Genomic DNA, 13136 nt, shown 5'->3' on the forward strand with positions numbered 1-13136 from the left:
TTACGACCGGCGGAGAAGGAATCATCGAGAAGCCATTCTAAGGAGTCTTCGTCGAAGAAAGCCTCGTCATCCTCCTCGTCAACGAAGAAAGAGAGAAAAGAAAAATCTAAATCCTCCTTGGGCGATCATCATAGATCGACCTCGAGTCGAGATGCAGAGAAGCGCAGGTCGAGTTCGGAAAAGGCAGGAACGCCTCAAGCACCTGCACGACCACCACCACCGTCGTCGACGGCAGGGCAGTCGTCGACCACTTCTCTGCCACTGACACAATTGGTCTCAACCGTTCTTGGACCGCAGACAGTAACGACGTCGACGACGGGGCCAGCTGTTGCTTCGTCGACGGAGATCCCGCAAGAGGCCTGGCGACCAGAGGTGTACGACAGTTTTGCCGGAGACACTACTGCAGCAAGAGGCCTTGTCTGTGTCTTCGGGAGATGAGGATGTGAGAGTAGCTGGCCCTGCAGACCTTGGGTTACGAGGGATTACCAGGCCCCTCTCCGGGAGCATTCCGGGGTCTACCCCTCTGCTCAATCCGCAGTCACTCTTGTCGCTGGAGGTCTAATCCACGTTGCAAACGTTGCTGAAGACACTGGACGACAGACTAACTCAAGCAACTCCGGCTAGGTCGGCCATCGACAACCCGGGCCCGTCTCGTCAGCCACCTCCGTCAACCCCCACGGCATTGCCAGCGGGTGGAGACCTCTCGGCTCCACGCCACAAGGAAGGAGAGCTGATGGATTTGGACTCGGACAGTAGAGCCTCAACGGATGTCTGGCTTTCCCCCTCCAGGGATCCAACCTGGGAGTCCGAAGCAGAATTAGAAACCCCGAGAAGCCCGGCTCAGCCGGACGACATTGGGTCATTTCACACCATGATGGCCAAGGCTTGTACAGAAAGGGGAGATGGTCAGTGTTTTCAGTACCCATCCTGGATCATGTGTGGCAGGAGGGGTTACAGACCATGCGCCACCCTTTCTCTGAACCAGCGATAAAAGGTTGTCTGGAGAAATATTTTAAGGCTCCAGAGGCTACCCCCAAGTATCTCTCCTCCCAACCAACTCCTGACTCAGTGGTGTCGGCAGCAGTGGCGAGAAAGGCGAGGGCCCAGCACAAGCGCACGACCCCCCCAGAAAGTGATGCCAGAAGACAGGATGCTTTTGGCAAAAAAGTGCTGTCGGTAGGTGCTACCACAGTGAAAGCAGCCAATTCTCTGGCCATAGTAGCCAGATACGACAGGGAGATGTGGCACCGACTTGCTCCTGGAGCATCTTCCGGAAGAACATCGTAAGGCGCCGATGTTATTGGTCAGGGAAGGTGAAGAGGCCTCCAATCATGGCATAAACATTGCAGTGGACCTCGCGGAATTGGGGTTTAAGCAGGTGAATAACGATGTGGTTCTCGGAAGGCAGGCATGGATGAAATGCACCAACTTCCGACCAGAGGTGCAATGCAAGGTGCTGGATATGCCTTTTGAGGGAGACCTTCTGTTCGGCGAAAAGGTGGACGAGGCCCTGAAGGGCATGAAAGAGGACTCTGACACGGCGCGTTCCTTGGGGGCCTGCCAAAGTGGTCGAAGTTTCCGGCCTTTTCGTCTCTTCAGGGGAGCATCAGGAAATTCCAGATTCTCGGCATCGAGAGACAGATCCTTCAGTAGGCCAGCATGCCCCTCCCAGGGATACAGATGGGCTTCTCAAGCGGCAAAAGAACGCCGGGACTACCAGGCCCCCAAGAAGAGAACAGGTTACTCGTCGTCGAGGAGGGATAAGCAGACCAAGGACCAGCAATGACAGGCATCGAAACGTTCTGGGAGGCAGGGTATCATGCTACATCAACGAATGGGAGCAAATAACAGATCAATGGGTGTTGGACACTGTAAGATACGGACATTCCCTGCAATTCAAAAGCAACCCTCCGCACGTTTCACCGGCGTTTGTAGCTCAACCCCATCTGAGCGTGTTGCAGCAGGAAGTAGTACTTATGCTACAAAAAGGTGCTATAGAATTGGTTCCGTCGTCACAGAGGGGTCAAGGGGTTTATTCCCGATACTTTGTGGTGAAAAAACCAAACGGAAAGTGGCGTCCTATTCTAGACCTGCGCGATCTAAACAAATCTTTGAAAAGCCTAAAATTCAAGATGCTCACGCTCCAAGAAGTGATCCGGTCAGTTCAAGAAGGGGACTTTCTGGGCTCTCTGGACCTGCAGGACGCGTACTTCCACATACTGATGTGTCGGCGACACAAAAAGTTCCTAAGGTTTGTGGTAGGGCGTACTCTCTACCAGTTCACAGTACTTCCTTTTGGGCTGAAATCCTCTCCCAGAACGTTCACAAAATGTTTGGCCCCGGTGGCAGCCTGGTTGAGAAAGCAAGGCCATCATGTATACCCGTATCTCGACGACTGGTTGGTGAGGGGGTCCTCCCCTATGTCGACTCACACAAGTTTGCAGGCCACCATGCACCTCTTACAACGGCTGGGGTTTGCGGTAAACTTGGAGAAATCCTTGTTAACGCCATCGAGAAGCTTGGTGTTCCTGGGCGCACAGTTCGAGACCCAGACAGGGTTAGTGAAGCCATCCCTCGACAGAATCACCAAACTCAATCGATTGGCAGGTCAGCTGAAAATCAATACCAGACTGTCAGTGAGAAAATGTATGTCAATTCTGGGCGCTATGGCGTCCTGCATTCCTCTGGTGAGCAACTGCTGCCTGTTCATGAGGCCGGTGCAAGAGTTTCTGGCGGACTGGTGGACGCAGGCCCAAGGGCTCTGGTCGGACAAACTGACCGTCGACGACGACGAGCTCCTACGAGCTCTTCAGTGGTGGCAGAGCTTCCAGAATCTATCCAGAGGGGTTTCCCTACAGGCGCCGGAGTTTCGGCTAACCATAGTGACGGACGCGTCCCTGACAGGCTGGGGAGCACACATGGGCACTCTACAAACGCAAGGTTGTTGGTCTCGGAGGGAATCTCTCCTGCACATCAACGTTCTGGAACTGAGAGCAGTGCGCTGGGCCCTGAAGTCGTTCCTGACGCACATCAGAAGGTCTATAGTGAGAATATTGACAGACAACACGACAGCGATGTTTTACTTGAGGAAGCAAGGGGGGACGCGATCCAGAACCCTTTCCACCGAGGCTCAGAAGGTGTGGCATTGGGCTCTGAAACACGATATTGTCATGATGCCTACCCCCGGGGACCCAGACCAAGTCCAGCAACCCCGGAAGCAGGCATCAAGTTACCCCATGCAAGCCCAACAACCCCCGCTAGGGGCTATTTGGGTGCAGTCCTGGTGCCTATGGGGCCAGGCTCATATGGAGAGTCAGTCCTGGCGCCATGAGCGCCAGGCTCATAGATTAAAACTTACCTGATGCAGACCCTGCTGAGAACTTACCTGATGCAGACCATGCTGCAAGAGCTCCAAGCCAAACGAGGCTTGGAAGGGACTATTTTACCTAGGGACTATTTTTTTTACTCGGGTGGGGCTGGGGAGGAATACTTACCTGGGACTACTTTGGTGCTATTTAAACCACACCCGAAGAGCAGCACACGCTTCGCGTTATTCTGCATCCAGCAGCGTAATGCTCACCGTGCCTGCAAGTCTGCATCCAGTCTTCTGCCACGCCCGCCTCGAGTTTGGAGCTCCTAGAAAAAGGGAGAAAGAAGGGGAAAAGGTTAGAACAAGAGCAATACCTTTGATCCTTACCTGAATTCCCGATCCATCGCGCCTTCGAGCTGAAGAAAGAAGTTATTTTATACACGTCACCTCGCCTGCAGCAGCGCCGCGCTGAACTCGCCGGCCTTCGCAGCATCTTCACATTTCACTGCATCCTCCTGCATGTTACCGCCGCACTCCGGCACTAAGGAGAAGACAAGAACAGCAAGGTGAGCCAAGGGAATACACAGAGGAATACCCCCCATAGACTTACCTGATTTTACCACCGGAGGTATTATTCTTCTTCTTCACGTGTCGGCGCAGCTTCCACTGCATCCTAGCCGAACCCCGACCCCTAAGGGGAAACAAAAGGACAGCAAGGTGAAACAAGGGACTAACAAGGGGAACCCTCCTCACCACAAAAGACTTACCTGATTTTAGCGACGGAGGCATTATTCCCCGAGACTTCATACTTTATTGCAGCGCCTGAATAAGGGAGAAAGCAACAGGTTACATATGGACATTATTTTATCGAACTGTGTTGGATAATACAAATCCTTACCAGAACATTACCGGTTGCCACGAGGAACTCTTCAGTAGGGTCAAGCTGCAACCTGCAAGGAATCGGACAAGAGTGAAAGTCAGGCATTTGAACTCTTACGAACTACATACTTAAGGCGTCTTGCCGGGAAAATCAGAGTCAATGTTGTCCTGGAACTCACCAATTCTTTCGAGCAAGTGAAGCAACTGGTTATCTACGCGCCCCTGCGCTCAATGCAGGATGGAGAGCTCATCTTTTCAAATCATCAGGTGAGACTATAAGAGGGAACATCCAAGGTGATCAGTGGGGAGAACAGCGGGGTGGGGGGGATTTACGCCCGACTCCACGGGTGGTTAATTCCCTTTCTCCACTTGCAGAAGAATATTCCTAAGGGCCAAGCAAACGAAGCTAGGTGGGCCAGTCCAGTCCGTCATCTCGGCCCTACGCGTCACATTGGTGGAGACCGCAGCAGTCCAGGCCAGATCGACGCCTCTGTGGGAGCCAGGTGAGCGTAACAGATATATCCATTGTAGCTCATCATCTTCCGGGGTGTACGGAACGAGCAAGCGGACTCACTCAGCAGAAATATGGACCAAATTCACGAATGGGAGATGGACAGCGTTCAGTTGTCGAAGGTCTTCGAGAAATGGGGACGGCCTCCGCTGGATCTCTTCGCTACGAAGAGGAACAAGAAGTGCGAAATGTATGCCAGCAGGTGGCCACAGGAAGGCTCTCTGGGGGAAGCGTTCTCCTTTCCGTGGACGGACAATTCCTCTACGCCTTCCATCCGTTCCCTCTGATACGGAGAACTCTGCAGTGGATACGCAGGTACAGGTGCCAGGTCATCCTAGTGGCACCGTGTTGGCCGAGGCAGCCGTGGTTTTCCGAACTGCTTCACCTGTCAGTGGATCAACCAATAACGTTCCCGAAGGTTCCCAATCTCCTGTCCCGGGACGAGGGAACAGTGTGGCATCACAATCGAGACAGTCTCAATCTCACAGCTTGGCTCCTGACTTTTCAGAATTTGATGCCTTGAGCATTTCGTCGGACTGTCGAAGGATCCTGCAAGCAGCGCAAGCCCCTTCCACCAACAAGTCGTACAAGGGTAAGTGGAGAAGGTTCTGTACGTGGTGTCAAGGACAGACGGGAGTGCAACCTCCAAGGGTCACTCCGGAACAGCTTCTGCCGTATCTGCTACACCTAGCAAAGAGCGGATTATCTTTTTCATCAATAAAGGTACACCTGGCGGCCATCTCTAGGTTCACGAGGAGAAGGAAGTCGTCTCCCTTGTTTATTGACAGGTTGGTGAAACACTTCATGAGGGGTTTGTTCCGAACGTTCCTTCCGGTTAAACGTTTTCCACCAAAGTGGAGCCTTAATATGGTGCTAGAAGGGTTAATGAAACCACCCTTTGAACCAATGGCCACATCGTCGATGAAGTTCTTGTCATGGAAAGTGGCCTTTCTAATAGCTATAAAATCAGCTAGGCGGATCTGAGAGTTGCAAGCGTTGGTCATAGACCCTCCGTACCTAAGGTTTTTGAAGGACAAAGTGGTTCTGTCAACGAATCTTCGTTTCATTCCAAAAGTTCCTACGGCTTATCGTAAGCACTCATCCATTGTCCTGCCCACCTTTTTCACGACCCCCTCATCGGCTGCGGAAAAAGTCCTACATACCTTGGATGTCAAGAGAGCTCTAAAATTTTACCTTCATCGGACTCAGCAACTTAGATCTACGCAACAACTCTTCGTTGCATATGGTACTTCGGCAAAAGGAAAAGCAATTTCAAAGCAGGGACTGGCCCGATGGGTCTCGTCGACGATTGCCTTCTGTCATTCAAAAGCGGGAAAACCGCTACAAGGGCGTCCGAGAGCTCATTCCACAAGGGCAACTTCGTTGTCGACGGCGTTGTGGGCAGGAATCCCGCTAAGACATTTGCCAGGCGGCGGCATTGTCAGTGCCTTACATATTTACCCACCACTACTGCCTCGAACGGCAGCATGCGGATGAAATACAAATGGGAAGAGCAGTCTTGCGCCATCTGTTTCAATTAGGTAAGCCCTTTTGAAGAAGGGTCTGTGCTTATTTTGACATATGTATATATGGATGTATATTTATATATGTGTATATAGGTATTGATCTGTGCATGTACTGTTGCGCATTTTAAATTGGCATCCTACGTAAGCGTGGTTCGCTATACATATGCTTGGGAGGGTGCCGGATTGCATTCACGCCTCCTCTTTTTCAGGATCACTGCTGTGCATTCTTTTCTAAGCATGTGAATCCATGAAAGATCCAATGCTGGAGAAGGGAATAGTTTCTTAACTGTAACTCCTTTTCTCCAGCATTGGTATCTTTCATGGATTCAGGTGCGCCCGCCGGCCTCCCCGGAATGCAATCGTCTGGTATATCTAGGTTTCACCCCATTCTGCTTTGGAGGGGTCGAAATCTGAAGGGAGCCGCGGGGGCGGGGCATTTATACCGCTATATCCTAGTGGGGCATGCGTGCGCGGGCCCAAAACGACGTAGATAGGACACAAGTGTCGAACGTTTTCCTATGGGAAATGGCTTTATAGGCGTACGAAGGGTTCCCAGTCTGTCGACTGGGAATATTCTAAGCATGTGAATCCATGAAAGATACCAATGCTGGAGAAATGGAGTTACAGGTAAGAAATTATTCCCTTACGTGTGCTTTTTGAATTAATAGAAGTGTTGTGTTTATAACAAATGGTTTAAAAATAAATGTACTTATATTTTTTACCTGAAACCTTGAGTCAGTGTTTGCTTGAGTCGCAGTAATTGTGGTCCCTTTGTGTAATCTCTGCTACTGCTCATATAATCTTGAGATAAGCCTGGCTACTCCGCTACTGCTACCACTTTAACATAGTAGTACAGGCTTGTACCAAAGGTAAAACTTGTATTGCCACCTGTAGTCTTAATTGTGTGTAGTGGTCCCTAAGGGCACTGCACAGGGTTCTGCCTAAGAAGAATGCAGCAAGCTTTGTTCACAGTGTCTTTGACAGGCGTTTCTCTCAGTGGTCGACTCTGCCTCTAGTCCCTAAACCCTCGCCTTTTAAGCAGGTTTCTCCCATTCATGCACAGCCTAGGCGGTCAGTCACACAGCAGGGTGCCAATACGATTGGCCAGAGGCAGGCTTTCTGCCTGAAGTCCGTCAAAGGGCTCAAACGGGGCTCAACGCACAGCGTAAAACCCAAGAAAGACCTCACAAACAGAAAATGATGAAAAAAGACGACCAGGGCCACTTTGACAGAAATGGTCACCCATGGGCGCTGTACTGCACCTGAGGATTCAGCCTGCGGTTGAAAAGCACAATGGTAGGAAAATTAAACCATTGTCACCAGCCATTTAAAGTAGTGAGGGTAACACAAAAAATGTTACATGGGAATGTAGGATACAGGGATACTAGGTAACCCCCCAACACTCCACAAAAGATGGTGTGTGTTGGACATACAACGAGAAAAAGTAAGTAAAGTCACTTTCACTTTACTATTCTTGGGAACAGTAGTTCCCACAAGAAAAGGTATTTAAGCCTTCTGAGAAATCTAAAGGACTTTTCTGTGACACTGCACTGAAGGTGCTGTGTGTCACCATACAAAAGTTAGATGCCTATGTAGTTTGTCAGACTCCAAAAATAGAGGAAACGCATAATCCAAATCTGGTCAAAACCCATGAGAGAGTGAGAAAAAGGTCTCCCTCACTCTAGGGCTAAAGTCCAGCAAAAGAGCTGGGGGTCTCTAAGGTTGAAGGGAATTAGCACAGAAATGAGAATTCTCCCTAACACACTATGCCCTACTCTCCCCTCTTTACTCTCATACCCCAACTCCTCCCATCTTCACTCCTTCTACTCCCTGCATCTCGCCTGCTCTGTCTCTCCCTCTCCTCCTCTTATTGCCTCCACCCTTTGATGTTACTTCTCCCGCCTTCACACTACAACTACAATGCCCCCACCTTCTTTTCGAACACCATTCTTTCACTCTTGCATTCATTCACATCACTCCCTCTTCTAACCATACTTGCTAGTCTTCAATGCACACTTGCAGCGCAGTACCACTTACATTCATCAACCAACCAATGCTTCAACTGCTCCAAAATTGGCATCCACGTTCATCTCCACTGTCTTTCCTCCTGCTGGTCTCTTGGACTGTCACCTGCTGTGTCGTCACCCAAACACCCCCAACTTCCTGTTTCCTGGGAATTATTCCTCTCCCCTTTCTCTGGTTGATCATCGGGCCAGTCAGTCCCCCTCTTCCTCACCCCGAAGGGATCAGAAGGTTTCAAAGAGCTGGTTAAGCATGAAACCCCTCTGACCACCCCTCCCCCACCTTCCCTAATGGCACAAACCCCCCCCCCCCCCAACCCCTTTGTAGGCCACACTGGAACTGCCAAAAAAGGTTGTCATTCAGAGGAGCGGCCGCCATTTGGTGGGATAAAGAGAGCATGTTTTTCTAGTGCTAGAGGTCTGGTGCGCATTAGGTCGCTCCCATGACTGCTTTGCTGTCAGTGATCTCAGTTCAAGGGCTACATGATAGGCATTTTGCGGGCAACATACAGGTCCTCCTTTGATCTCGGTTGATAGTAGTCGCAATACCTCGTTCGAAGGACTGAGGTCACAAGAACGTAAGGGTGAGCAGTCGGTGTGTCCCCGTGGTGTCCAGGAAGCACATACAACCTGCTGGAGCTGCGCGCCATCTGGCTGGCTGTGGTGGCGTTTCTCTCCATGTGGGGCAGATTACCCCCAATTTTCATCGGCAAAAAAGTTACCATGCGTTACCACAATGAGATCTGGTGTTCAGTCGCTGCCTCTTTTCTGGGAGTTAATGCAACTGTAGTTCTATGCTCTGGAGAATTAGATCACTGCAGTCAGGCCATCTGGCCTTGACAAGAGAGCATTGTTGCAACACTCTGAGCAGGCATTCCGTTTTCCACAATTGGGGAACTGTCTAAAGCAGTCCTGGATGAGATCTTATCCTTTTAGCCGGCCTCTCGGGTATGAATGCATTTGCTCCCTTATCAGCTGAAATTGAACGTTCGTCTCCAAAGAATTCCCTCCACAGGGAGCTCCAGCAGATACCTTGATTGTAGAGTAGAACCTTCGTCTCGTCTATGTAATCTCTCAATCTTATCGCGCTGGTCCTCAAGAGAGTGAGGCGGTTTTGACCTACACTCCTTTTGATCACTCCTGTCTAGGCTGGGAGGACCTGGTACCCAGAACTTCTGGGTGTGTCTTTTGGTCAGCCCTGGAGCCTCCCTGTCCAAGGACATGCTATGTTAGCCAGAAGGTATCCTCCATCTGAGCCTAAGCAGTCTCATCCTTCATGCTTAGCTGTTGAAAGGCTGAGGGAAAAATAGTGGGACCTGCCTGATGTGATTCAGATGGTTGCGCCTTTCAGGCAGAAGGCTGGCTAATAAGTCTATCTACACCTGCAGGTTCTCCGACTAGTGGCTTTTGAAGGGTTAGACTATTTTGTCCTGTCCATCCTCTTCCGGTCTTGTCTGCTTTTACTTGGCCCAGGTGACTTTCACATTGGCACTTTTAAATGCTACGTGGCCAGTATTGTAATATTTAGATAACCCCTATACAGAGATCCTTCTTTACTATACCCTATTTTTGAGAGGGTTGACTAATCTAGGCTTGTTCAGTCGGATGCATGTCCACTGTCTCTGCAGTACAGAAGGGTATACGTGTCAGACATCAACATCCATTGTACATGTTCAGTAAGCATAATCTCCTATATTCTTTATCGGGTTGGTTCGTCTGCTTTATTTGTGCGATGCGCTAGTTTCCTGGTTTAGTTGATGATTTGTCGCGCTCCTTCCTCCACCATGTTCTGTACTGCTTTTGGAATCTTTTCAGACGGGAGTGTTGAGCTCCCATTGACCCAAGACAGCTTAGTCAATCATGTGAGATCATGGGATTCTTAGTCCAGAACATCTTGCGTGCCACAAGTTAGGACCCATGTCCTAAAATGATGAATCTGTGCTAGTGAAGAATCCATTAAAATAACTAAATGTTCCCATTTGGTAAAGATTTTCCTGATGAATTGGGACTTTCTCCCACAGATTCCTCATTACCCTTCCACATGCCCCTCATTACAAAATACTCACAATTTATGTCTGTTCATTGATTGTTCCGAGCACAGGGAAAACTATTGCTTTGAGGTCGACTTCATATTTACCACCTGTGATTTGCATCGTCAGGTTTCAAGTGTCTACGATAGCCTTTTTTTAAAGGAAATAACACTGGTATGTCTAGCGTTGATCAGTATATTTTCTGTTCAATTGTATGCATTTACTAAGCAGTCTTCAATTTAAGTGTTCTTTTTACATTTTAAATATTTCTTGGGGTAAACTGTCCTCTAAGGTTACTTTGACAATCAATTGTCAGATGTTGAACTATGGTCTACTTTGCAAATAAAGAAAAAGTAGTGGTAGTTTGGTGAATTAACTTGAAATTTGAGCTCTTTGTTTTGTCAAAATAGCGCACTGTGAATCGAGAAGAGCTGCTGAAGCAGGCAGAATCAGTAATGCAGGATCTTGGAAGTTCAAGAGCAATGCTTGAAATTCAGTATGAAAACGAAGTAAGTAAGAACCTTATTCTTGCTTTGTGGTTAAAGAGAAGTGTGGTTAGTTGATTAGCAGAAAACTAGCATTGCCCCATGGCCAATGTAAAGTGTTTTATTTGTAACATGAAATGGACAATGCTTTCTCTTATGTATGTTAGTGGAACCACAAGTGTAAACCTGAGTGCTTTATTTCTCAATCTGTCTTGGGGCTAAGCCATGGTAATGGTCTAAATATTGAAAAGTTACCATTTTATATTTTTACTTTTTGTGATAGGGGATAGAATACATGGAATTTGTCCCTTCTCCTGGAGCGGGGGAGGTTCGGGGTGGAGCAACCCCCTTTTGGACTAGATTTGTTGCCGCCTCTTTGTGAAACTCTGAACCAAAGGACTCTTCCCTTAAATTCCAGGAAGGGACCTAAATGCACCTCTTCATCAAGAATACAAGAGAGTCAGCCGGAGCACGAGTAACTCTGGCTTGCCCAGCTACCCAGAGGAAGGGAGTCTATCTCTCGCAGGTATAGTAGAATCGAAGAGCCACACGTTCAGCGTGTTGGGTGGAGACCCAAGGCAGTCCACACAATGATTGTGCTTCGACAAAGGTGGAAATGCTGATGAGCCCAGAACTGCTGAAAGTTGAAGCAAGACCAAGTGACTAGACGTACAGACGTCCTGCTTCTCCATCACCGAAGAGAAGAACCGACGCAAATAAGCGTTCCGCTTAGTCCAGAGCCAGGACGAGAACGCGGGCTGATAATCCAAGGGCCGCTGAAGGGGTTGAAAGAAACTGCAACCAAAGCAGGGCTGAGCAAGCCGTAGCCTACACCGGGCTGATAATCAGAAGACGCCAGGTGGCTGTGAGAAAAATCATAGCACACTCGAGGTTAAGCAGGCCTGTACCTGATAACCTGAAGACCCCAGAAGTGGGGTAAATTAAACCTCAATGAAAACAATGCTGAGCAGGCCCGTACCCCACACTGGGCTGATAATCCAAAGACCTCAAGAGGAGTAGAAACAAATCACAACCCAAGCAGCAACCAAATTTGGGCTAAGGAAGTTTGTAGCCTACCAGAGGCTGAAAGTAGAGATATCTGAACAGGGATAAGGAGAAAGTTGTGGTTTGTGAATATCGACGAATACAAATCCGAGAAACCTGTTCTGTTTAATGCATTCCTGAAAAGGGGACTCACAAGAAACTGTTCAGACGAGCTGATAAAGCCGTATTATTGCCGAAAGTACATTGAGAGATACTTTTTTTTATTGGATCTACCAGACCAAGACCTGGAAAAGACCTGAGTACTCTTTGGTTGGGGTCCGAAACCAGACACCACTGATTTGCGAGTGTAATCCTATTCGAAGTCAGAACTTGGATTGTCTTTTTTTCTTTTCATGGTGGTAGGGCATTTTGACAGAGGACTGAGTTTATTTGAAAGGCCTCCTGAGGGGCAACTGTTTTTTTATTTTTTTAAATTAGGGAAATCATCTTAGAGGGTAGGGCTTTAAAGGAGGTCTTGTTTTCTTTCTAAAATAAAACATTTATTTATTTGTCCTCTTGTCCATCTCTTATATCTGACTTAGCAAAGATTTCTAACTAACTTGACGACAAGACACTTCAAGGCTCAAAGAAACAAAAACAGAGTGGGAGGTACCACATAGGGAAAGTTTAAAAAAAGTATAGGTGTGTCCTATTAAAGCAAATCCTTGCGTTACCTTTCTGAAGACCTGATTGAAACAAGTATTAGAGATTGGTTTGAGTTCATGGGTTCCAATGTGGGGCTATCCCCAATCACCCCTGTGTGTATGTAAAGACTCGTATCTATGGGAATCGCAAGCTGTTCAACAGGACCTACTTGGAACTGCATCCCGAGTAGCTGAAGGGGTTGTCGCTTCAGACTTCTTGCTACAGCTGTGTTTGACTGCTGACCATGCCGAGGCAAAGCGTGCTGCTTTTCTGTCATCCAGTGGAATCCTGCTTCAGGCTCTTCCTCCTCCTGATCTGTGGGTGGTGTGATGAATCCTGTGGGGTCATCACTGATTCCCCGGTGATGAGTTCCTCCCACATGGCATGGGGACGGCAACCGCTACCTGATCCTAGGGGTGGTATTCTGAGGGAGGATCATGTGGGAAAGGACTACTGGGAGGAGGTGATTACTCCTTTGGAAGAAGTGCAGTATTTTACTTGCGTCCTGTCCCCTTTCCTCCATACTGCATGGGTGTCTCTTCCTAGGGGCCGGAGACAGAACCTTTTTCAACAGAAAAAAACGTCTTCTTTAAATTTAGAGGCACGCTAGGGTGCTGCCCTGGGAGCTTGCGCTGCCCTGACTCCGCCCACTGGCGCTACCCCTCAGTCCTCTTTTCTGCGTGGA

General features: G+C 48.8%; 1 protein-coding gene across 6 annotated transcripts in view; it reads left to right on the forward strand.

The window, feature by feature from the left end:
* TRIP12 (thyroid hormone receptor interactor 12) overlaps nucleotides 1-13136 on the forward strand; it is a 2051777-nt gene that overhangs the window by 1824122 nt on the left and 214519 nt on the right. For all 6 annotated transcript variants that reach the window (XM_069618297.1, XM_069618300.1, XM_069618299.1 and 3 more), the window contains one exon: nucleotides 10688-10786. In XM_069618297.1, the coding sequence (XP_069474398.1) occupies nucleotides 10688-10786 (99 nt within the window). The remainder of the gene's footprint in view (nucleotides 1-10687; nucleotides 10787-13136) is intronic.

This window comes from Ambystoma mexicanum, chromosome 10, assembly GCF_040938575.1.
Source record: "Ambystoma mexicanum isolate Mex_15411 chromosome 10, UKY_AmexF1_1, whole genome shotgun sequence".
NCBI classification, from domain to species: Eukaryota; Metazoa; Chordata; class Amphibia; order Caudata; family Ambystomatidae; genus Ambystoma; species Ambystoma mexicanum.